The sequence below is a fragment of the Bubalus bubalis genome, chromosome 4 (assembly GCF_019923935.1).
Source record: "Bubalus bubalis isolate 160015118507 breed Murrah chromosome 4, NDDB_SH_1, whole genome shotgun sequence".
Lineage (NCBI taxonomy): Eukaryota > Metazoa > Chordata > Mammalia > Artiodactyla > Bovidae > Bubalus > Bubalus bubalis.
This window is the reverse complement of record NC_059160.1, coordinates 133350027-133374675: the sequence shown is the minus strand read 5'-3', so window position 1 is coordinate 133374675 and position 24649 is coordinate 133350027. Positions and strand designations below refer to the sequence as shown.

At 41.6% G+C, this 24649-nt stretch overlaps 1 protein-coding gene across 4 annotated transcripts in view; it reads right to left on the bottom strand.

The window, feature by feature from the left end:
- BICC1 (BicC family RNA binding protein 1) overlaps positions 1 to 21501 on the bottom strand; it is a 349763-nt gene extending 328262 nt beyond the window's left edge. For 2 of the 4 annotated variants that reach the window (XM_006050730.4, XM_044942094.2), the window contains exon 1: positions 20437 to 21499. In XM_006050730.4, coding sequence (XP_006050792.3) covers positions 20437 to 20935 — 499 coding nt within the window. In that variant the 5' untranslated portion in view covers positions 20936 to 21499. Of the gene's footprint in view, positions 1 to 20436 lie in introns of all 4 variants that reach the window. The other 2 variants (XM_044942092.2, XM_044942093.2) reach the window with 2 other exon arrangements.
- Positions 21502 to 24649: the final 3148 nt, after the last annotated feature.

The window sequence follows — 24649 nt, the reverse complement described above, 5'->3', positions numbered from 1 at the left end:
ATAGCTTTGAGGTATTTTATTATAAAAACCTGGTACTCATATAAATGAATAAGAACTTAAAAGTCATCATACATTTACTTCATTTTTTAGTTTGACCTCCTAGTAAATCTTTAGCTTCATTGATTTGGGCCACTATACAAGAAGACTTACACCTCATTTTAATGCTGCTTCCCGTTTTGTCATTTAGGGTTCAAACCCACGTCTGTAATTGGCACCCCTGAAGGCAGATTTCAGTAGACTTTGAAAAACTTGTTTTACTTGAGGCTCCATATGCTTCATGGCTTGCAAAGAGTAATGGCCTGCAAGTCCTACAGCAGCAGTGGTCAGGCCAGCTGCTACCACTGTTCTGGCCATGGCACCTGCCTGGCTGCCCTGCCTCCACCAGGAGTGCAGCTCATCCCAGCCAGCAAGGCTGTGTCTCTATCACAAAGAGATGCAGCCACCACCTCCTCGCCAATCTTTTATCATTTCTTTCCTTCTTCTGACTTTGAGTTTTCTTTGCTCTTCTTTTTTGAAGTCTTTCAGGTAATAGGTTAGGGTGCTTATTTGACTTTTCTTGTTTCTTGAGGAAGTCTGGAATCACTATGAACTTCCCTCTTAGAACTGCTTCTGCTGCATCCCATCGATTTTGTAAGGTTGTGTTTTCACTTCCATTTGTCTCAGGGTATTTTCTGCTTATTTCACTGCTGACCCATTGGGTTTTTTAGTAGCATGTTGTTTAGTCTCCATGTGTTTGTTCTTTTCCCATTGTTCTTGCTATGTCTGATTTCCAGGTTCATACCATTGTGGTCAGAAAAGATGTTTGAAATAATTTCTATCCTCCTAGGTCTTTAATTCATCTTGAGTTAATTTTTATATATGGTGAAAAGTAAGGGTCCATGTGAATCCTTTTCAATGTGGGTATCCAGTTTTCTTATTACCACTTGTTGAAGAGACTATCCTTTCCCCATTGTATAGCCTTGGCACCTTGGTCAATGAGAAGGTTTATTTCTGGGCTCTCTATTGTCTGTATGTCTGTCTTTATGCTAGTACAATTATGGGCATTTTTAAGTTTTTTTTTTTTTTTTTTTTTTTTGCAGCAGTGGGTCTCCCTTGCTGCACGTGGGCTTTCTCTAGTTGTGGTGAGTGGGGGCTGCTCTTCGTTGCAGTGCAGACTCCTCATGTGGTGGCTTCTCTCCTGTTGCAGAGCAGAGGCGCTAGGCATGGAGGGCCGGCAGTTGTAGGTCTCGGTCCCTAGAGTGTGGATTCAGTACTTGTGGCTCATGGGCTCAGTTGCTCCACTGGATGTGGGCTCTTCCCAGACCAAGGATCGAACCCGTGCCCCCTGCATTATAAGGCAGATTCTTAACCACTGGACCACCAAGGAAACCCTCAATTGTTTTGATTATTGTAACTTTGTAATATGTTTGAAGTCATGAAGTGTGAGGCTTCCAACTCTGTACTTCTTTCTCAAGACTGGTTTCACTACTTGGGATCCTTTGAGATTCTGTATAAGTTTTTAGTTTTTTTCTATGTCTTCAAATATGTCATTGAGATTTTGATAGAGTTTGCAATATAGATAGTGACATGTTTTTATTCCTTTCTCATTTTCTTTTGTGCATCTATTATAGGAATTTTCTTTACCAGAGAACTTATTCCATATGTTTTAGTGATTATGAACTCCCTTGGGTTTTATTTGTCCAGGAAGGTCTTTATTTCTCTTTAACTTCTGAAGGGTACTTTTGCTGAATATAGCATTTTTAGCTGACAAGTTTTTTTTTTCTTTCTTTGAATAGATCATTCCAGTCCCTTCTGACCTATAATATTTCTGCTAAGAAATCTGCTGATAACCTTACACGAGTTCCCTTGTGACCTAACAAGTTACTTTTCTCTCATTTCTCTCAAGATTCTCAGTCTTTGATTTCTGATTGTTTGATCACTTTGCATGGACATTTTTTGGGTTCATCCTAGTTGGACTCTTAAGCTTCTTGAATTTGGATATTCATTTCCATCCTTAGATTTGGAAAGTTTCCTGCCATTATTTCTTCAAAGAAGCTGTCTGCTTATCTCTCTCTCCTCTTATAGTATATATTGGTCCATAAATCCCTAAGGCTTTTTTCAGTTTTCGTCTTTTTTCATTTCATTCCTCTGAATCAATAATTTCAAATGAACTGTCTTAAAGTCACTGATTCTTTCCTCTGCCTGACCAAGTCTGATGTTGATCCCCTCTAGGGAATTTTTCAATTCAGTTACTGTATCCTTCAGTTCCAGAATTTGTTTGGTTCTTTTTTATAGTTTTTCTTTGTTGATATTCTCACTTTGTTCATACATTGCTTTGTTTATTTTATTTACTGTGTTCTCTTGCAGTACTCTGAGGTTCTTTCAAATGATTATTTTGAATTCTTTGTCAGGTAACTCATAGATCTTTATTTCCAGGGTCAGCTTAAGGTTTACTTCATCCACTTGACTGGTCCATGTCTTGCTTTTTTGTGTGCCATGTTATTTGCCTTGTTATCTTATGATTTTTCACTTAAAAAAAATAGCCACCTCTCCCAGTCTTTATAGATTGGCCTCATTGAGGAAGACTTCCATCAATCATCCCACAAGAGATTCTGGAGGCCTTTCAAACCTTTCAGAAGGTTTGCCTCTTCTCTGGGCATGCTGGGAAAAGAAGTCGGCTGATTTCTTTTTCATGAGTCTCTTGCTCCCTCTAATGTCTGTCTGCAGTACTGCAGGTTTAACTATGACAGATCCCCATCAGTACTCCAAGTCAGGCAAAATAAAAACCAATCCCTTGGGTAGTTCCCCTAAAAGCTGGAAAGTCAAAGGTGTGTTCCACTATTCTCTTTCCATTCCAAGGGAGAACCAGCAAATTGGGCTTTTTCTCCCAATTTCTAGCTTTGCTGGCTTAGGAAAGGGGCTGGTGTAGATGAAATGAAACCACTTTGATAACCCATTTCAGTGCCGCTATTCTTGTCTTTGAGCTTGTCAAGGCATTCTCATAATGACCTTTGAATTGTATATTGTTATTACGTCAGTGTTTCTGTCAGAGAGTGAGTTCTGGAGCTTCTTACTCCATCATCTTTCTGGCCACACAAAGATTTATTTCTACAGTCTCACATTACAGCAAACTCAACAGAAACACACACAATAGAAGTCATCAAGAATTTACAGTAACAACTTTGATTTAGGACAAAGAATATGTAACATTTTAAACATCCACTTACCTCTCTCCCTTTTTTTTTTTCTTTTTGCATTTAAAGTTTATGAAGATATCATACAATACACACCATCTCACCCAACACTTCATCTCTGATTCCAGTCAGGCTACAGTAAAAGGCTCTGTTCATGTGTAAACTGACTTTGTACTGGATAGCTGCTGCTGCTGCTGCTAAGTCGCTTCAGTCGTGTCCGACTCTGTGCGATCCCATAGGCAGCAGCCCACCAGGCTCCCCCGTCCCTGGGATTCTCCAGGCAAAAACACTGGAATGGGTTGCCATTTCCTTCTCCAATGCATAAAAGTGAAAAGTGAAAGTGAAAGTGAAGTAGTGTCCGACTCTTAGCAACCCCATGGACTGCAGCCTACCAGGCTCCTCTGTCCATGGGAGTCTCCAGGCAAGAGTACTGGAGTGGGGTGCCATTGCCTTCTCTGGTACTGGATAGCACCTCATCTCAAACAGTAAACAGACTTCTCACTTCCTGCTCTGGAAGTTTGTCAGATGTCTTCTGAGGCTGGTAGGTGTCACGTGTATGTAACTCAGAAGTAAAGAGGTAAACCTCATGAGGCAACCGTGTGTGTGTGTGTGTGTGTGTGTGTGCATGCGCGCGCACACGTGCTCAGTTACTCAATCGTGTCCAATTCTGCAACACTATGGACTGTAGCCTGCCAGGCTTTCTGTCTATGGGAGATTCCCGGTAAGAATACTTGAGTGAGTTGCCATTTCCTACTCCAGGGGATCTCTCTGACCCAGGGATCAAACCGGCACCTCCTGCACTGACAGGCAGATTCTTTACCAGAGCGACCTGGGAATCCGCAATCCTCTTCAAAGAGGGACAGAAGTTGATAGACAAATTATTCTTTCCGAGTCACTTAGATGTATGATTCAGGGATGCAGACTCTGGAATGCACCAGAAACAGCAATTACCCTCAGAGGTAACCAAGTCAATAATGCATCATTGTATTGGCTTTGCCTTCTTCCCCATATGATTCCCTTTATTCCCTCACTTCCTCTCCTTGAGAGCACTTCCCAAATAAACTAGTTACAACAAGCCTTTATCTTGTGGGATAGAGGTAGGCAACCCCAGACTAAGATGCACATTAAGTAAACACAGCCTTATTCTACGGGATGTCCTTTTCTTTCCTATTAACAAGTTTAGGTCGATTTTCTTTTCTACTAGATTGTATTCTTTTTAAAGGTAAAAGGCCTCATTCACTGTGCAGTCCCCAATGCATGACCTTATGATTTTAACACATACAATAATTTCCCACCAGGTTTTTCAAATGGCCTTGCTATTCCTGAATGATTTATTATGAGACACAATTTTCACAAGCTTGAAAGCTAATCATTTATGCAGAACTTCCTTCATATTCAAATCCATTTTTCTATTTTTTTTTTTGTTCAATCCTACTTGCTTAGACTTGGTCAAATAAACTTTCCATAGATAATTCATCCCAGATATCCATTCACTGCTGATAATTTGGGGGGCTGTGCTGCATGGCTTGCGAGATCTTAGTTCCCCAACCAGGGACTGAACCTGGCAGTGAAAATACCAAGTCCTAACCACTGGATTTCTAGGGAACTTCCCGTAAATATACTTTTGAAGCAATCTTTCTGTTGAGGTGACAATATGACTGCCAGCAATGTTTTACTAAATTATAGATCCCTATAAGAAAATTAAAACTCTGTATCTTGGATTTCTATTTCTCATATAAAAAATTTTTTAAGAAAAACATTCCCCCTGGACTAAAACATTTTATATGACTGCTCCTCCAATACTGAAGCTAAACATACATTTTCCTGACTTTTTAAAAGTAAATCAGTATAATCAAGCAATTTAAAAAAATAAAAGCCTGTCACAATATGACTTTGAATGGCACTTCATAAGTTCAGCATATGATAAAGGAATTAACTCAAAACATAAATAATACAACCTCCAGTGGTATTCTGTACAAGATAAGAGATACTGTGTTAGTTCTCAATAATCAATACACAATTAAATCAATGCTGAAAATACTTAAAATGTGGGCATACAGATGTCTTTTTAACTGAGATTTTCCTCTAATGAACATTAGGGCTTCCCTGGTGGCTCAGATAGTAAAGAATCCGCCTGCAATGCAGGAGACTTGGGTTTGATCCCTGGGTCAGGAAGATCCCCTGCAGAAGGGAATGGCTACCCATTCCAATATTCTTGCCTGGAGAATCCCATGGGCAGAGGAGCCTGGTGGGCTACAGTCCATGGGGGGTCACAAATAGTTGGATATGACTGAACAACTAACACTTTCACTTTTTTCTAATGAACATTATTACGTTTCCCAGCTACATTTCTCTAGTGGTTTGTATGACAGATATAAACCCTGGCACATGAAACTTGATAACTGGACACATTGGCAAAGGAGGAAGGAAAATGTGACAAAAAGATGCTACTTGGGGAAGCATACAGTCTCCTTTGTTCATCTAACACAGTATGTCAACACCAACAAGTCTCAGCTATGATGTACACTGTCCTTCCTGCTCAATTACCGCAGAAACCCTTACATTAGCTAACATTGAGCCCACAGAATATGCAGCACTGTAAACCTGACTGCCAGGATGCCAGAAAGCAGAGCTTGTGGTCAGCTGTCTTGGAAACAATCACTCCTCCAAAGATACTGCAACTGTTTTCATTTCGCCGTCTTCCCCCCATTTGCTGTGAATGCTCATGTGTGCGATGCAGATCAAGGCAAATTCCTACCAAAACTACTCATGGATGTAGAGCTGAGTTGGCCTCGAACACCACACGCCACTAGTACTGGGTTTATATTGCATACTGTGCAAAAGACCCAGAATCCTGGGGATGGAAAGGATTTTAGGGGGCAGCTAATCCAAACCCTAAGAGGTTAAGTGACTTGTACAAGGTAACAGTGTCAGGGGAAAGACCAGGTCATGAACTCAAGTTGCTCAAGTCATCCACTGTACTGGGAGACATAGTTTATCTCGCTCCTACCTAAAATACCTTAATGAATATCCCCGTGTAATGAACAAACTAACATAAAAAACCATCTCTTACTTAGATGCTTTTAAACCATATTTAAACAAGTATCTGGAAATGTATAAAATAATAATAATAAGAAGAAGATTATAATAAGAAGAAGATTATAATAAGAAGAAGAAGATTATAATAAGAAGAAGATTATAATAAGAAGAAGAATCTGTAACCAAATACACTGAAAAATTATATTCACTTTGACAAATTTCAATTTATAAAACTAATGTAGTTCAGACATAGACAAACCTCGCTTGAATGAAGTTCTGCATATCCTCATTCAAAACGTCACATTCATGTATTATCACCAGGAATATAACATTCGACTGGACTCGAAGGTGCAAAAAGACTACCTTGCATGTGGAGAATTACTCTGCTTACTTACTTAAGTAAGGCAAAACTATTTTGTGTCTTTTTTTAAGGCTTTATTTATTTATTTTTGGCCACACCACAGGGCATGTGGGACCTTAGTTCCCTGACCAGGGATTGAACCCACACTCCCTGCAGTGGAAGTGCAGAGTCTTAACCACTGGACCACCAGGGATGTCCCTATTTGGTGTTCCATAAGGTCAAGCCCGTGCTTTAGCTTTAAAGCTCCATCCTATGAGGTCAATGCAGGTCTACCAGCCCAAAACAGGACAGTCTTTAATCCAGATCCATCATGAGTCATTTACTGTGTAAACACACACAAGTTATTTTTCACAGCACTGGGCTAGATGCTACAGAAGAATAGGAGGTGAGTTTGAAACACACAGACTATTAGGTACAGGGCACCAACAGAGAGCCAACTTTATACACATTTTCATATAATCTTCACAATAACCCTAGGAGACAGGTGTTATTATACCTGTTTCACAAAGGAAAGGACAGAGAAAACCTAACCAAAGGTAGCAGAAGGTAGTGCTTTGGAACATCTGCACTCTCACCAAGAATCCTAACCCATCTCCGTGCCTACCACCACAGCCCTCTGCATTTCAGCAGGGAACTGAAGAAGCACTGAAATCTGTTCTGGAGTAGAGTTGCTCATCCTAGACTCAGATTTGATATGTCTCCACGGTATATAAGAGCTTTGACTCTACAACAAGGAAAACTAGTGTCTAGATCCACTCAGAATTCCAAAAATTCACAGGAGTTACAGCCTTTTTGTCCATAAAACAAAGATCCAAACCGCATCTACATCTCATGTGCTGTTGCATGAGAGGCTGAAATGATTGCAGAGGCATAAAGCACCAGAACACTGCACATAGTCAGTGCCCAATTAAAGTTGGCAGCTGCTTTCAAAATTACCATCATTTTTTAGTAACTATATTCCTCAAAACTGTTTCCTCGGAATACAGTTCCAAAGGAATAAAAAGCTATGTAATTCACATTCACTATAAGGCTCTCCTGGAATGTGAAGTCAAGTGGGCCTTAGAAAGCATCACTATGAACAAAGCTAGTGGAGGTGATGGAATTCCAGTTGAGCTATTCCAAATCCTGAAAGATGATGCTGTGAAAGTGCTGCACTCAATATGCCAGCAAATTTGGAAAACTCAGCAGTGGCCACAGGACTGGAAAAGGTCAGTTTTCATTCCAGTCCCAAAGAAAGGCAATGCCGAAGAATGCTCAAACTACCGCACAATTGCACTCATCTCACACGCTAGTAAAGTAATGCTCAAAATTCTCCAAGCCAGGCTTCAGCAATATGTGAACCGTGAACTTCCTGATGTTCAAGCTGGTTTTGGAAAAGGCAGAGGAACCAGAGATCAAATTGCCAACATCCTCCGGATCATGGAAAAGGCAAGAGAGTTCCAGAAAAACATCTATTTCGGCTTTATTGACTATGCCAAAGCCTTTGACTGTGTGGATCACAATAAACTGTGGAAAATTCTGAAAGAGATGGGAATACCAGACCACCTGATCTGCCTCTTGAGAAATCTGTATGCAGGTCAGGAAGCAACAGTTAGAACTGGACGTGGAACAACAGACTGGTTCCAAATAGGAAAAGGAGTACATCAAGGCTGTATATTGTCACCCTGCTTATTTAACTTATATGCAGAGTACATCATGAGAAACGCTGGAAGAAACACAAGCTGGAATCAAGATTGCCGGGAGAAATATCAATAACCTCAGATATGCAGATGACACCACCCTTATGGCAGAAAGTGAAGAGGAACTCAAAAGCCTCTTGATGAAAGTGAAAGTGGAGAGTGAAAAAGTTGGCTTAAAGCTCAACATTCAGAAAACGAAGATCATGGCATCCGGTCCCATCACTTCATGGGAAAGAGATGGGCAAACAGTGGAAACAGTGTCAGACTTTATTTTTCTGGGCTCCAAAATCACTGCAGATGGTGACTGCAGCCATGAAATTAAAAGACACTTACTCCTTGGAAGGAAAGTTATGACCAACCTAGATAGCATATTCAAAAGCAGAGACATTACTTTGCCAACAAAGGTTCGTCTAGTCAAGGCTATGGTTTCTCCTGTGGTCATGTATGGATGTGAGAGTTGGACTGTGAAGAAGGCTGAAAGCCGAAGAATTGAGGCTTTTGAACTGGGGTGTTGGAGAAGACTCTTGAGAGTCCCTTGGACTGCACGGAGATCCAACCAGTCCATTCTGAAGGAGATCAGCCCTGGGATTTCTTTGGAAGGAATGATGCTAAAGCTGAAACTCCAGTATTTTGGCCACCTCATGCGAAGAGTTGACTCATTGGAAAAGACTCTGATGCTGGGAGGGATTGGGGGCAGGAAGAGAAGGGGACGACAGAGGATGAGATGGCTGGATGGCATCACTGACTCGATGGATGTGAGTCTAAGTGAATTCCGGGAGTTGGCAATGGACAGGGAGGCCTGGAGTGCTGCGATTCATGGGGTCGCAAAGAGTCGGACACGACTGAGCGACTGATCTGATCTGATCTGATAAGGCTCTCTATAACTGCAAAAAAAGTTTTTTGATCAGATGTACCATTATCCAACCATAAAATTTTAATTCTGAAAACTGCTTAGAAATACAAAAACATTTAATATAGTAGGTTAATGATGAATACAAAAATCAATGCTCCAACTACATAAACTCCACGCAAATAGTCAAGGATGTATCTCAAGGACTACACTTCTCTTTTTTTCTTTTTTTGGCTGAGCTAAGCAGCTTGTGAGATCTTAGTTCCCCAACAAGGGATCAAACCCACATCCTCAGCAGTGAAAGTGTGGAGTCCTAACCACTGGACAGCCCGGATTACATCCCAAGGATTACATTCCAAGGCAGAAAAATGAGAACAGCTAAAGGATAGTGAAATGACAAATTATTACTTTTCTTTTTAAAAGTTTCCCTTATATTGTTTTTTAAATTTCTGTAATAAAAAAAAATGTGTGTTCTTAAGTTAATTCATAATATACTAAATAGGTATCTATGACATCTGACTTAATAGGAGTCTGTAAGAAAATCAAATCATTCTGAGCCTGCTATGCAATAATAAAAACAGTACATCCGCTCCACAGAAATTCATAGGTTTGTGCTCTTCTCCCAAGTTCCTTACAGCAAGCCACTGGAAACATGTGCCAGTTAAAAATTATGCTCCTAGACTAAAATGATTCAAGGCAGTTTAATGGTTTAAAGCTTCAAGGTGGAGAATGTTTACTGCTAGGTGGCTCCAGTGGTAAAGAACCTACCTGCCAAGGCAGGGAACACAAGAGATGCCGGTTCAACCCCTGGGTTGGGAAGATCCCATGGAGGAGGACACGGCAACCAATTCCAGTATTCTTGCCTGGAGAACCTCATGCACAGAGGAGCCGGGCAGGCTACAGTCCATGGGGTCACAAAGCGTCAGACAAGACTGAAGCGACTTAGCCTGCACACACACTAGGTTCAAGGATGCTGTGCTGTACTCAAGAGTAAAGAGAATCAAAGAAAGAAAAGAATTCAACTCTTCTTTGGTTTTGATTTATATGATTCCCAGACATGCTAATGGTATATGATAAACATCATTCAAAGTTTTCGATGAAAGAAACAAACAGAACTCTAACTCTAGATTGGTCGTTCAGTTATTTCCTAATCTCTCACCACCACTAACTCAAGCCAGGTGGTGGGATCACAGGTACCAGGAGCAGACAGCCTACAAATCTGTTGTCTCTTCTGCCCAACCCGTGAATCTTGCCAGAAAATATTTTTGAAAATTTATCAAAAGCCTTAAAAATGTCTATTCCCTTTGAGCTAAAATTTTCACTAGAAAGAATTTTTCCTACGAGAACAATTAAGGATGAAAAAAATGTTTTTCACGCAAAAAAGGGTTTGGGGCAGCAGTGTGAACACTCCTTACCTGCTAATTCTTGAGTATCACACTACATAGGACACTGGTACATGCTTGATATACAGTGTTCTTCTTATAACCTAGAAACTACATTTATTCCATTTTAGCAATGAGAAGACTGAGGCTAAGAGAAGTTATTAACTTGCCCCAGGCCACACAACCAATGGGCTTCCCTGGTGTCTCAGTGGTAAAGGATCTGCCTGCCAATGCATGAGACACGGGTTCAATCCCTGGGTCGGGAAGATCCCCTGGAGGAGGGCATGGCAACCCACCCACTCCAGTATTCTTGTCTGGGAAATTCCATGGACAGAGGAGCCTGGTGGGCTACAGCCTGTGGAGTAGCAAAAGAGTCAGTGGCGACTTAGAGATTAACCACCACGACCACAACCATTAAATGATAGAGCCAGGACCTGAATCTGGGACAATTTGAATAGAAACATTAGGTTCCTCTCAATGAATGACCACTTAAAAATGTTATAAAATGTCATAAAGAGGAAGTGTTAGTTGCTCTGTTATGTCCAATTCTTTGTGACTCCATGGACTGCAGCCCACCAGGCTCCTCTATCCATGGGATTCTCCAGGCAAGAACACTGCAGTGGGTTGCCATTCTCTTCTCCAGGAGATCTTCCCGACCCAGGGATCAAACTCAGGTCTCCTGCATTGCAGGCAGATTCTTTACTGTCTGAGCAAAAAAAGAAAAAATGTCATAATGTTTAAGCAAATCATATGTCAAGGCTAATATTATAGAGCTATTTAAAATCCTGTTCTTCAAGAATCTTTAATGAGATGGAAAATACCCATGATACCAAAGCATTTGTCGCTCAGTCATGTCCGACTCTTTGAGACCCCATCGACTACAACCTGTCAGGCCCCTCTGTCCATGGGACTCTCTAGGCAAGAACAGTGGAGTGGATTTCCATTTTCTTCAAAGAAGGGAGGTATGATCCCAGTTTAGAATTTTAGGGACACAAGTCACACAGGGATAAGAACCATATCTATCTTAGTTTTGTCTGCCCCCCAACCCACCAAAGCCCAATACTGTAACTGACATGTAGCAGGAACTCAATATCTGTTGCTAAAATAAATTACATGTGAGCATAGTTTTTAGAGACCAGGAAAAAATACCCAAAATGTTATCAGTGGTTACTGCTGGATTCTAGATTTAGGGATGCCTTTTGGTTTTTCTTTTTTACATCTGTTTGTATTTTCAAATATTCTATAAATTTGTATTACTTTCAAAATCTGAAAAAAAACACAATGGCTAATTTTCAAGTCTTATATTTAAGCATCTTCCTATACAATAGATGTAGTTAAGCTCCAGATCAACTCAATATGCAGACTAATACATGATTTATCTTATTCACAGTTACAGAAAAACTACTTCAGAGCTAGAAAGTGATCATTATCTTTTTATATGCCATTATCATCAATGGGAACAGGATTTAATATGTTACAAATATAAATGGTTTCATCAGCTACAGTTATTAGTAGCTTATTAGGTAGTAAATGGATTTATAAAAGTAAAACATCCACAGAATGTGTCTATTAAAGGTTTGTGCACTTTGGATATTAAATGCTGGTGCCACAAGGATTAAAAACCAAATGTGGTGGCTTTTGCAGCAGAATGAGGGTTTCTTGCCAAGGTCATCCCCACACACTGCAAATCTACTACGGAGTAGTATTGAAACAGTGCCTCATCTTGGGCGGTTTATTAAGCATTTTACCTAAGGGAATATTTAGAGTCACTATTATCCCATGCATTTTTTACAAATAGTTATTTATTTGGCTGAACCTGGTCTTAGCTGCAGCATGCGGGCTCTTTAGTTGTCACATGTGGGATCTAGCTCTCCAACCAGCATCGAACCTAGCCCCCCTGCATGAGAGCTTGGAGTCTTAGACCACCAGGGAAGCCCCCTCCCGCCAACCATGCATTTTTAAAGGACTAGATTTTTAAATAAACAGTATAAACTAAGGATGAGCCAACTGGTATTTTTATTAGCTCATCATTCTGGACAATTTCAAACAGCAAAACATGGCACAAATCTGATGATAATTCTATTATCAAACTGCCTCCAAAATGACTTCATTTTCTAAACAAATGCTGGCTTCACTGGCCAGAGGCTATTGCAGTGACCGCTCTAAGAAAACCCTAAAGGGAAAAAGTATCAACTACACTGAACCAGTCTATTTTAAAAGCAACATGAGATGTGTGGTGGGCCGGAATGAAGAGGGAGAAGAGAAAGAGTATCTTAGAGTAATAAAAGGTAAAACAGGGAGGGATGGACGGGGAGTTTGGGATTTCAGTACCTGCACACTATCCACATACAGAAAGGGTAACAACAAGGCCCTACTGTACAGCAGAGGGGACTATATTCAATATCCTGGGATAAACCATAATGGAGAAGAATATAAAAAAGAATGTATGTGTACAACCGAGTCACTTTGCTGCACAGCAGAAATCAACACAACACTGTAAATCAACTATACTTCAATTTAAAAACACATTAAAAGTAATAAGATATTATTAATAAGATATATTAAAAATAATAAGATGTTTCTTAAAAGGTAAAATGGATGTATTATGCTGTATAATTTTCAATGAAAAAAAAAAAAACACTTGACAGGCAGAAAAGAGTGAAGGAGAAAAAGACAGTTCCAGTACTTATCGGCCCTAAGTCCTTTCTTTAATAGGCGTAAAAACACAAGAACCGCTTTCCATGATCAAAGGTGTTTTCTCTTTGGAAATTAGGTTTATTCCTGAACTAAGCCAAGAAGAAATTCCACCAACATCAACACTACCAAATAATCTAGATTTCCAGGAGTTATCAATGCAGGTCAAAGTCTCTGACACGGGTAAGCTTTTACATCAGGCACAACCTGGTGTTTCTGTCACAATGACCTCAGCTTTGCCCCTTGTGGGGAAACTATGGGCTGGATCACTGGATCCATTCGGATTCCCTTCGTCCTTGCCTCCTTCTATGAGAAGCTGGAAATGAAGTCTCTTTCTTTCCCAGAATCCTTGTAGTAAAGAGTGGCCAAAGAAATACAGATGGAAGTTCCAGGAGAGAGAATTATTTGTCACATAAAAAGGCAAAATCTTGAATAAAAAACCATTTTTGTTCTCTGCCCTTTTCCCTGCAGAGACCACAGACTCATCTCAAGGTAGAGTCCTCGCCAGACTGCACCAGCGAGGCCACAGCCATCGACTGGGACGGCCAAGGTCGGGGGGAAGAGCTGTTTGGCTCCCTGAAGCCCCTGAGTAGCTCTTACGGCCTCTCAGCCCCAGATTTTTTCTGTTTCATCGGGAAAATAACACCCTGGCTTGTTTAAGCCACTCTGCATTGGGTTTTCTGTTAGTCGCAGCCAGATACATTCCTGCCTGTTAAAATCATCGATAGGACAAACTCTTCGTATGTTTTAACTTATCAATGATCAACTTAACCAAAGTCCCAGAAGTCTTCACAGAGGTAAGACTGACGGAGAGCGCTGACTCCCTGCCTCTGTCACAGCATCCTCCCAGGACCCTGCAAAGGACGAAATTAGGACCCCAACCCAGGTCAGCCCCAGAGCAGCTCCCGAGCTCTTTAGTGCTGGGCTCTACAACCCCTGATGTATCTTCCTTTAGCTTATAAAACAGTCTGAACCTTCAGTTCTGCTCTCCAACTCTACTACACTTGTCCTAATAAACTACTCTGATTGGAAGAAGACTTTCACTGTGGGCAGGGGCAATTCATATGCAGTTGTTTTTTTTTGTTTGTTTTTTAAAAAGAGAGACAGACTTCCTTGGTGGTCCACTGGTTAAGACTTTGCTTTCCAATGCAGGGGGCCCATGTTCCATCCCTGGCCAGGGAGCTAGGATCTCACCTGCCTCCAGGCCAAAACACCAAAATATAAAAAAAAAAAAAAAAAACAGAAACAACACTGTAACAAATTCAATAAAAACTTTTAAAAATGGTCCACATCAAAAAAAAAAAATCTTAAAAAAAAAAAAAAACCTGGCAAGCATTTGCTTTCTAGTGTTTTGAAATCCCTCTCCATCTAGTGTTTTGAAATCCCTCTCCATCACGTGGCACAGGGCTGTTGTGACCAAACATTGTGTGCCTGGCCCTGGGCTCAGCATTTCACCCGCATCACCTCCTTCTGTGCTCACAATATCCCCAGAAGACAGGACTACCGTGGTCCCCATTGTATAGATGAGCAAATAGAATATGTCATCCCAGGTCCCCAGGATTTTCTTCAAAGGCACCAATGAATGATAAGTTCAGAGCAACATCAAACCACAAGGGAAAGTAACTGATTCTGAGGCTCGTCTTTAGTAAAAACCATTGAAAAGACTGGCTTCAGACCATTTAAGGAATGAAAAATTCTCAAGGCAAGAACCATCACAGCTAAAGACAGTGCAAAGACCTCTCATCCAGCACAAAAGCTAAAACTCCACATTCGCGTCCAATACAGCTTTACTCATTATGTACTCAACCACCTTCACGAGGGGCTAATATGCCGGGTACACTGTGAGCTACCAGGAAGGCCAATAATAATATTTCGGTAGCTGTGAATGCTCATTTATCATTTTAATAAATGAACCATTTATTTAATTCATTTAATTCATTTTCCAGTATACTAGATTTTCATTTTCAATAGAAAAATGTGCACTTTATGAACTATAGTTTATAATGAATGTGGTTATTAGTGATTTATCCAGCACTTCCTATGTGGCCAGCGCTGTGATGTTTTACATACATCTTTTATTCTCTGAATAGTCACAACCAGCACAGGATGTAGGTATGCTCCTATATCAGAATCCTACATCACCCTCTTTCAGAAGTGGGCTGCAGGTAATGAATTTTCTCAAGCTCCCTACTTAAAAGTAAGACCGAGACTCAAATCCAGATCTGGCCAAGAGTCCTTTGCTTTCGACCATTAAGCTTCATAAAGTTATTGCATCTGTTCTTAATGTTTACTAGCTTTTATCAAGCCCTAACTAGAAAACTCTATCCAGCTTAGCTCTTGTTTTCATTTTCAGCACTCCTCCATTTTCATATATTTTGGCTTCATCTCTCTCACAAAAGCACCTAAAAAATTATTATCTATTTACCAAATCATAAGACAATCTTCACTAAAGTTTGCCAGATTAAAAAGATATGTAATTATGTAACTGCTGCTCTTACTTTTAATCAACAGTGCAATCAGCTGTTTTAGTAACTAGTTCTGTTTCTCCAGCAAACGGCAGTCAATGAATCCTGTTGTGCCCATCACTGTCAACCTGTAAAAACATGTTTTGCTTCATTTTTTTTTTTTTTTTGGCTGTGCCACATGGCATGTAGGGTTGATCTTAGCTCCCCAACTAGGGATCAAACCCACGCCCCCTGCATTGATTGGAAGCATGCAAAGTCTTAACCACTGGACCACCAGGGAAGTCCCCAAAATATGGCTTTTAAAGTCTTTAACAGCAATATCCTAAAAGCCCACCAGACATCAACCTCAATTTATAAAAACAGGTCACTGCCTCATTCACCGCCAATACTTCTTTCTACGAAAACATATGAGGGATTCCGAACTTTGAAAATGCCTGAGTCTAAACTTTATGTAGGAGCTTTCAATTGTATGGCATGTGTATACATTTTTCAATGTAAAAACAAAAATATAATCGTAAGATATAAAACAATCCCAAAAGAAAAAAAAAGGAAAAGTCTAAAATTAACAAATTCCATGTTTGTCTCTCAGGACATTGGCCAGCACCAGGGCTATATTTCTGACTCTTCTTACCCACTGATTTCCTACATTCTCCCAGACTTTCCTCTAGACCACTCTCCTTCCTCTTTGTAAACCATAACTCACATTTAATTGACTTAATCAATACTACTACCCCACATGAAATAAAAAGTCTAAATTCTGAATATCAGTATTAAGTAAATCAAGAACAATTTTTCTTCATTATTATAATGTTGCCCATGTATCTATGCCAAGGTCGACCATCCTCATCAAAACCTTAAACTTGAAAATGAATTTCCATTTATAAAACTGCTGACTAATAAAATCCGTAATCTTCATTTAGATTCAAGCAAAAATGTCAGATACTCTGCATGGCTGTTCCAAAGTAATTATCAGCCAAAAAACAAAAGCAAAAAATTAAAAACTAGTGAGTTTTTTTCCTACATTTTTTTAGCCCTAGTGGATTTCATGTGTTATCAATTCTTTGAGGAGTCAATGATCATCCAAGAATGGCATTCATTTCTTTAACCACTACCCTATTGCCCATGTTTTAAACTCACTGAATTTTTGGTCCATTGCATAGAAGAATTTCTCTACTAATAAAAATACAACCCGTTAAACATTAACTTACCCCCAGGACAGTCTCTCAGGAAACAAATTCCAAGCATTATAATCACCAATTTGCACTATGTAGACTTAAAGGCAGAGAATCTTATTTATCCTGATTTAAACTGGGAACCTATACACATTTTAAGGCAACTACGTGAAGAAAAATGGCAAATCCAAATTCACAATAATCAGAAACCCAACCAGGAAAATAAAGACTTTTCTTAATTAGCACTTTTCAAACAAAAAGCTTCTCACCCCAGGACATCTAACAATATTAAAATATTTGTTGACTTTCCAAACTCCTACCTCATTCTTTATTTTACTTCTGCAATTATAAAAATGCAAACTTTTTTCCCTAGATATTCAAATATAGACTGTCAGAAATTGTGCTAGGCATTAGAAATAGATTTAATCCATGCTATAGTATTTATTTGTTACTAATAATAATGAAATAATAAAAAGCAACTGATTATATATATATATATATATATATAAGGGCTTCCCTAGTAGCTCAGACAGTAAAGCATCTGCCTGCAATGCAGGAGACCTGGGTTCAATCCCCAGGTCGGGAAGATCCCCTAGAGAAGGAAATAGCAACCAACTCCAATACTCTTGCATAGAAAATTCCATGGATGGAGGAGCCTGGTAGGCTACAGTCCATGGGATCCCAAAGAGTTGGACACAACTGAGCAACTTCACTGGCACTGATATATATTAAGCTGTTACCGTTTACAAAATGGTATGGCAAGTTTTTGTTCATTAGGCATTATCTCTTTTAATTCTCACAAAACTCTAAGAGAAAGGTATAATACTAGCATCAGTCCCATTTTACAGATGGGCAAACTGAGACAGAGAGGTGTTCACAAACTGTCCAAAGATTCCAGAGGGATTTGACCCTAACTCTGAGTGATTCCAGTTGCCCACACTTGCTTTAACCACCTAGTATCAAGCAATGAGACACATGACTATGTTTGGTTCAGAAAACCAGTCTTACTCCTTATTCCATGGTGGTTCTCTAGAGCCTGTTACACAGGATGAAGTAAATCAGAAAGAGAAAAACAAACATCATATATTAATGCATGGAATCTAGAAAAATGGTACTGATGAGCCTATACGCAGGGCAGGAACAGAGATGCAGACATAGACAACAGACTTGTGGACACAGTGGAGGAAGGAGCAGGCGAGACAAATACAGAGAGGAGCCCTGAAACATCTACCTTACCATGTGTAAAAACAGGTAGCTAGTGGGAAGTGGCTGTCTAACACAGGGAGCTCAGCCCGGCGCTCTGTGACAACCTAGAGGGGTGGGATAGGGTGCAGGGTGGGAAGGAGGTTCAAACAGAGAGGGGACCTATGTATATTTATGGCTGATTCACACTGTTGTGTGGCAGAAACCAACACCACATTGTAAAGCAATTATCCTCCAATTAAAAATTTTCCAAAAAAATAAATAAATAAAACCTGGTGGCTCTAACAAAACTTGACTCTGGGAAGCATGCATGACAAAATGCCTTGGTACACAGTGCACTGAGTTCTATCGTCAAATGTGTTCAAATTTACTTTCCTAGAAGGTGCAATTCACTTACCAGTGACTGTGAAAAGTTAAAGCACTAGGTTAAATTATTAAAGACGTCTTTGGAGTTGAAGTGGGAATATTTCATTAATGCGTAGGTTGCTGAAGAAATGCGAACTCTTAAGATGCCTAAGAAACTTTATCACAACACAGCAATTTTAAACTCTCATGTCAGAATATCATATCTACAAAGGGAAGAGCCTTCAAATTTTTAAACATGCCTCACCCATATTTCATTCTATTCTAAATGGAAATTAATTCAAAAAAGAAATCCACTTCTAAAGCTCAGATTATGCAAGACAGCTTCCTAGATGCTTACATCACTTGCCTATGTGATGAGCACAGGCAAGACAGGTAAAGAAGACGCAGTATTATTAGAAGAGCCATCTGTCTTCACAACCCTCCAGATGTACAAAACAAACAAGAAACCTGCTGAAAGGAGAGGTCTGTGTGTTAACAGTTCAACCTAAACAATCTTATACCAATATTTTTTCTGAATAAATTTAATATTTTGTTTTAAAATAGGAGCTAGGCAAAAAGAACCATAACAAATGAAACAACGAAAACAAGTTATTGAAATGCAACTGGGGTTTTAAGTTCCAAATCTACTTTGCAATATTCCTATGGGAAGAGTTTATCTCAGAAGCAACTCTCCTAGGATGTTACCTAATTTAAAAGAGGAAAAAAAGAGGGGGAAAGACAGAGACAGGACAAGCACAGGGGATGTTTATCAATAAAAATAAGCAACAAGAGAGACAAGTTCGCAGCTCATCCAAAAAACGCCTGCCAAAGACTCCTGCTATTTGTTTCCACGAAGTTATTGTTTGGAAAACATCTTGTTCTGTCTTAAAAATAACCTGCTTAATTGTTCTAAAAAACCACTGCGTTTCAATGGAGGGCTAAAGAGCTCCCACATTTCGATACACTAACTGATAAAGTCGAAATAAGTTATGCGCCAAGCCAAAAGAGAGCTAGAAAGCTCCTATCCTCCCTGACGTAAGGACACCAGCTACTGAATGAATCCACCACTGCATCCTCAGTGGAAGTAACGGCTGGTCCCTCTACGGTATTTGAAGAACAATCATTCAAACTACCTTATTTCTCTAGATGATGTAAATGAGCCACACTGGCGATTACAAGTAAGCTAGTAATTGACATTTTTAGAGAAGATCAAAATGACCTTGGACATTTTAGTGTTCACTCTAAGAATCCCAATCCTCCCATTAAGAATCAGAATTCGATCCCAGTCCTACATGGTTAAAGCTGTTACCACTGGGAAAGTCCCAGAGAAACGAAGGAGTTTAAAAAAAAAAAAATCCCAAGTTGTGAAAGGCAAAGTCTGACATATCCATAATACGGAAAGATTTTTATGAACCAAGTGTAACTCAAGATGTGTTTTATAAGCGTGCCAGGCGATGAACATACGCTGTCCTTCAACCCAGCAGACTGCCCTGACACCATCCCCACGCTTTGGCCGCTCACCCCCATCCTGGCCCCTCTCACTCCCGGGTGGAGGGTGGGGGGCGGGAACTCCTGTCTTAAGCCTTGACATCTGCGGAGCGTTTCCCAATAACGAGACAAGGCCCCTCAGCTGGAGGAAGTGGATACTGACAAGAGAAGGGAGAGAAACAAGAGACAGAGCTAGAATTCAAGAGTGCCAACGAATAAGGAGAGAGTCACGCATACTCTGTGCCGTCCGACTGGGTCCGGATGGCACAGCCCAGGTGTCCAGACTAAAGTTGGCATCTCCAAAGTCCAAGAATGCAACTTGGGCGCGCGGGTACAAACACGGCCTTCGGCTTTTCTGAAGCCGGTTAAGTTAGCACAGGGTTCCCGGTGCCTGGAGACCTGGAAGGCGTGGAAGGGTGGGGACTCCCGCGAGGTCTCCACTCCCTGGGTGTCCTTCGGCTCCGCGGGGGAAGGGACGAGGAACTAAGTCGACTTTGGGCCGGGCGCTGGGACGCGGGACGAGGATGTTCGGGAAGCTGTCCGGGGCTCGGCCGGGGAGTCCGAGAACGCAGGGGGGATGCCTACCTTGTAACATGGCCTCAAGTTTCTTCCTGTCCACGCGGAAGCGCTCCTCGCTCCACTCGGGGCTGTGCAGGGGCGCCCCGGCGACCAGGTCGTCCTCCGAGCCGGGCATGGGAGAGTCCGTGCTGCGCTCGCTGTTGGAGCCCGGGTCCGACTGCGCCGCCAGGTAGCCGGGCTCGCCCTGGGCGGCCATGGTGGGCGCGCGGCGCTCGGGCTCCGGCTGCCGCCGCTGTTCTGCCTGAGCCGCCGCCGCCGCCGCCGCCTCCGCTCGCCCGCCGGGCTCCGCTGGCTCCCCGCGCCGCGGCGCTAGCTCGTGCCCCCGCGGCCGCCGACGCCGCCGCCAACGCCGCCGCCACGGAACCCCGTGCGCATCCCAGCCCCCGGCGCCGCCTACGCCGCCCGCCGCCCCGGGTCCGGGCCCCGGTCCCCGGCTAGTGGCTGCACCGCCCCCTGCCAGCAACGCCCGCGCGGAATGAGCGCGCCGCGCCGCCCGCGCCTCCATCCGCAGGGCCCCGGCGCCCCCTCCCCGCCCGCCGCCCCTGCAGCCGCGCGCTCATTGGCCGGGCCGGCCCACGGGGAGCCGCGGCGGGCGGGCGGGCAGCCCCTGGCTCGCGCACACACTCGCGCGCACACACTCACCACGTACGCACTACCACTTTCCTGCGGTTACACGTCTGAATTTTGTCCCACACACATACTTTCACAGTTCTTCCATCACGGACACTCGCCGAGTTCAAGCACAGCACCCTCCTGAACTCACTCGAAGTACAGACACAGTTCCCCCTCTCTTGACCTACAAACACTACTCTCTCAAAGTCACAGCCCCAGTCGGTCCCACAAGTTTGCAACAGGAGGAAGGAGAAAAAGAGGAGGATTGCGGAAGAAACAACGTCCATCTGTCGCAGACATCACCGTGGTCCTTGCTTCCATGCAGCTCGCTCCTCCACTTCGTGCTCAAAGCGGATATCTCCTCTCATCGCAGCCAGTTGCCGGCTAGTTGCACAAGAAGTGGACAAGAGGCTTACTCATTTTATTGTAAGGATGGGATTTTTTTTTCCCCCTTGATTGAGGTGAGAGGGGGAATCATTTTCTGTGTGATTCTCAGGGAACAGAGTCAACTAATTTAAAAAAAAAAAAAAAAAAAGGAGGGCTCTAGAGAAAAGAGGCTCTGAGATTGCAGAGGAGGTTAGCTGGATTCAGCCGGCGTCTGAGCAGGGCTGTCTTGTCAGAGACTGAGGGCTCTACTCTGTTCCCAAGGTCAGTCTCTCACAGGTAATGGGCAGCAACGAACCTCTGATCCTACCTGCCTAGGCCAGCTCACCCACTGCTACTCAAACTTGGACTTGAAGCCCCAAGGAAAAGAAACTTGCTTGCACCAGGAAATACCACTGGAACTCTGTTTTTCCAGTTCACATGGATTCATACTCTCTTTTGTAACCAAAATTACAAAGTTGGGGGGGTGTTTTGTTTGTTTGTTTGTTTGACTTTTGGGGGAGGGGGTGCTGGGGATGAGAAGGCAATTTGTCACTGGCCACAGAAGGAGACTTACTAGCCTACACAAGGGTCATGCCATGTCATTGGCATGAGCCTGTGGATGATCGGGCTCACGTTTAAGCCTGATCTATGTTTAAACCTCTACTATGTTTAAGATTAATCGAAATTCTTAGAGATTCAGTTGCCTAGTTAAGAATTGGCTCTGTGCTGTAATGTGATGTGATTTGACAGATGAGGAAACTGGAATTGTAAGAAGTCACATGACACGATTAAGGTCACACAGCAGCAGATTATGGAGCTAAGAATTAAACCCAGGCCTGTGCATCTGGCACATAATCTCCACAAAAGCCCTGCCTTGTTGAACAGAGAACCCTCCTGCTCAGAGTCACCTCCTAAAGAACCAAGAGCAGATCTATAGCTAAACTGTTTGATTCACCATTGTGTTTTCCTTCTCAGAACTTACTAATTACTATACAAAGCACTAATTTAAGCAGCAAAAGAATTTATCAAGGAGGCTTCCACCAGAGATGTATAATGTCTTTTTGTGTCAACAGATATTTTGGGAAACTTCCCTGGTAGTCCAAAGCTGAGACTCCTCACTCCTAATGCAGTGGCCCAGGTTCTATCCCTGGTCAAGGAACTAAATCCCACTAAGATGAGGCCCAGCCAAACATTTTGGAGGGACACCTACTAAGTAATGGAAACTGTGTTAGGCACAAAGAATAGTGACCAAAAACAAAGAATATCCCTAGGCTCCTGGAGCTGACATTCTAGTGAGAAAGATAGAAGGTTAACCAAAAGTAAATGTATAAACCACTCAGAAAAATACAAAATCCCACCTATATTAAACATGACAAATAAGAGACTCAACATAAGAGAAAAGCTGTAATGAGGTAATTGGATTCAGTCAGAGAGGTCAGTGGATGATTCTCTGAGAGAGTGACTCTGGAACTGAGAACAGAAGTTTGAGAAGAAATTAACTGAGCAAGAAAGAAGAGGAAAGAGCCTTCTCTGTAAACTATCATTTGATCATAATAACACTATCATGATCAAGTATATCACAATTATCCTTTATTTTCCAGTTGAGGAAACTAAGGTACAGGAGATTAAGTAACTTACCCAAGGTTGCACAAATAATATGTAGAATCAGGATTTGAACCTTGGCAATCTCCCTTGAAAATTAGTTTTGAAGAGTGATATGCTTAGCCACTAAGCTACATTGGATCTTAATAGAATTAGTGTAAGAAAAGATACGTGGTTAGAGGAGGCAGCATGGGGAGCTAAACGAAAACCTGAGCTGAGAATAACCACAGAATGAGCTAAACAAAAACCTGAGCTGAGAATGAGCACAGCTGAGAATAGGAAATTAGATGGTGCTTGCCAAGGCAGGAGAGGTATGTAAGGAACAGAGCTTGTGAACCCTACAGGCCAAATTGAGGAGTTCTTCCTTTTTATCCCTAGAGCAGAAGGAAGCCATGTAGAGGCTTTGAGCAAAGGATGATGTACTTAGATTAACACTTTAAAAAGATGGCATGGCCACAGTATGGAAAACAGATTGAGGGACTGGATAGAACTAGTTAGGTCAATTAAGGGACCATCCAGGAAATTTAGATAAGAGATGCTGGAAGCTTCCCTAGAGAGGTGAAGATGGAGATACATGAGAGGATTTGAGAAATACTTTGGTGGTAAATATCATCAACTAGATGGATGATGGAGTGGATATGGGGTGGTAGAAAGGAAAATGTCAAGAATGACTCTAGGGTTCTGGCTAACATAAGTGAAGAGAGTTAAGTGCCCTTAACTGAAATAGGAAACACTGGCAGAGGACTGACTACCTCAGAGGAAAGTTGAACAGGACATATGAGTTGAAACCTCCAAGAAGATATGTGAAGTAAACACTTGGATGTATGGGTCTGGAGTTCAGAAAAGAGGTCTTGGCTAGAGACTAAAATGTATTATTTGTTTATAGGTGGTAATTCTAGTCATGTGCATGGGTACGATTAAGGAATGAGAGGAGAATTTAAAAGAACCAAGCAAAGAGCCTTTCAGAAATTCTAACAGTTAGTAATCACATAGATGACAGTATAATGGGAAAGGTGATATAAAAAGTAATGAGAAGAAAAAACAAAGTTTTAGCATGTAAGCACAGGAAAAAGACTATTTCAGAAAGTAAAGTGTGATCATCTTTGTATAATGAGGTCAAACATTTTGGTGGAGGTCACTGGATCTTTAGCAAGAAAACCAGAATGGAATGGTAGAGGAATGAATAAGCTAACGAAATGAGTAAAGACAACAATTTGGGAGATGTTTGGCTGCGAAGGGGAGGAAATAGCAGTAGCTGAAGGATAATGTGGGAAGAAGACGTTTCTTCTTTATTGCCTTGGTTGGCATTTAGGCTGGGTGATGATTTAATGAGTGAGGTCTGAGTACTGGAAAAACCACTATATATGATCCAGTTGACAGAAATGAAATATAAAGGAAAAAAAGGAGGGATCATTATTATAGCACTTTGAAAACAAGAGCAGAATAGACTCCAAGATATAAGTAGAGGAGAAACAGTTCATCAGAAGATGAACAGAAGGGTATGAAAATAGGTCCGTTTGTAGATTTCATTTCTAGAACACAAAGGCATCCCTTCTGATGGCTTTTATTTTCCCCCCAAAAAAGTAAAAGTCAAAGTGATCTGTTGAGAATGTGAGAGGAGGAGAGCTTCCAGAAGTTC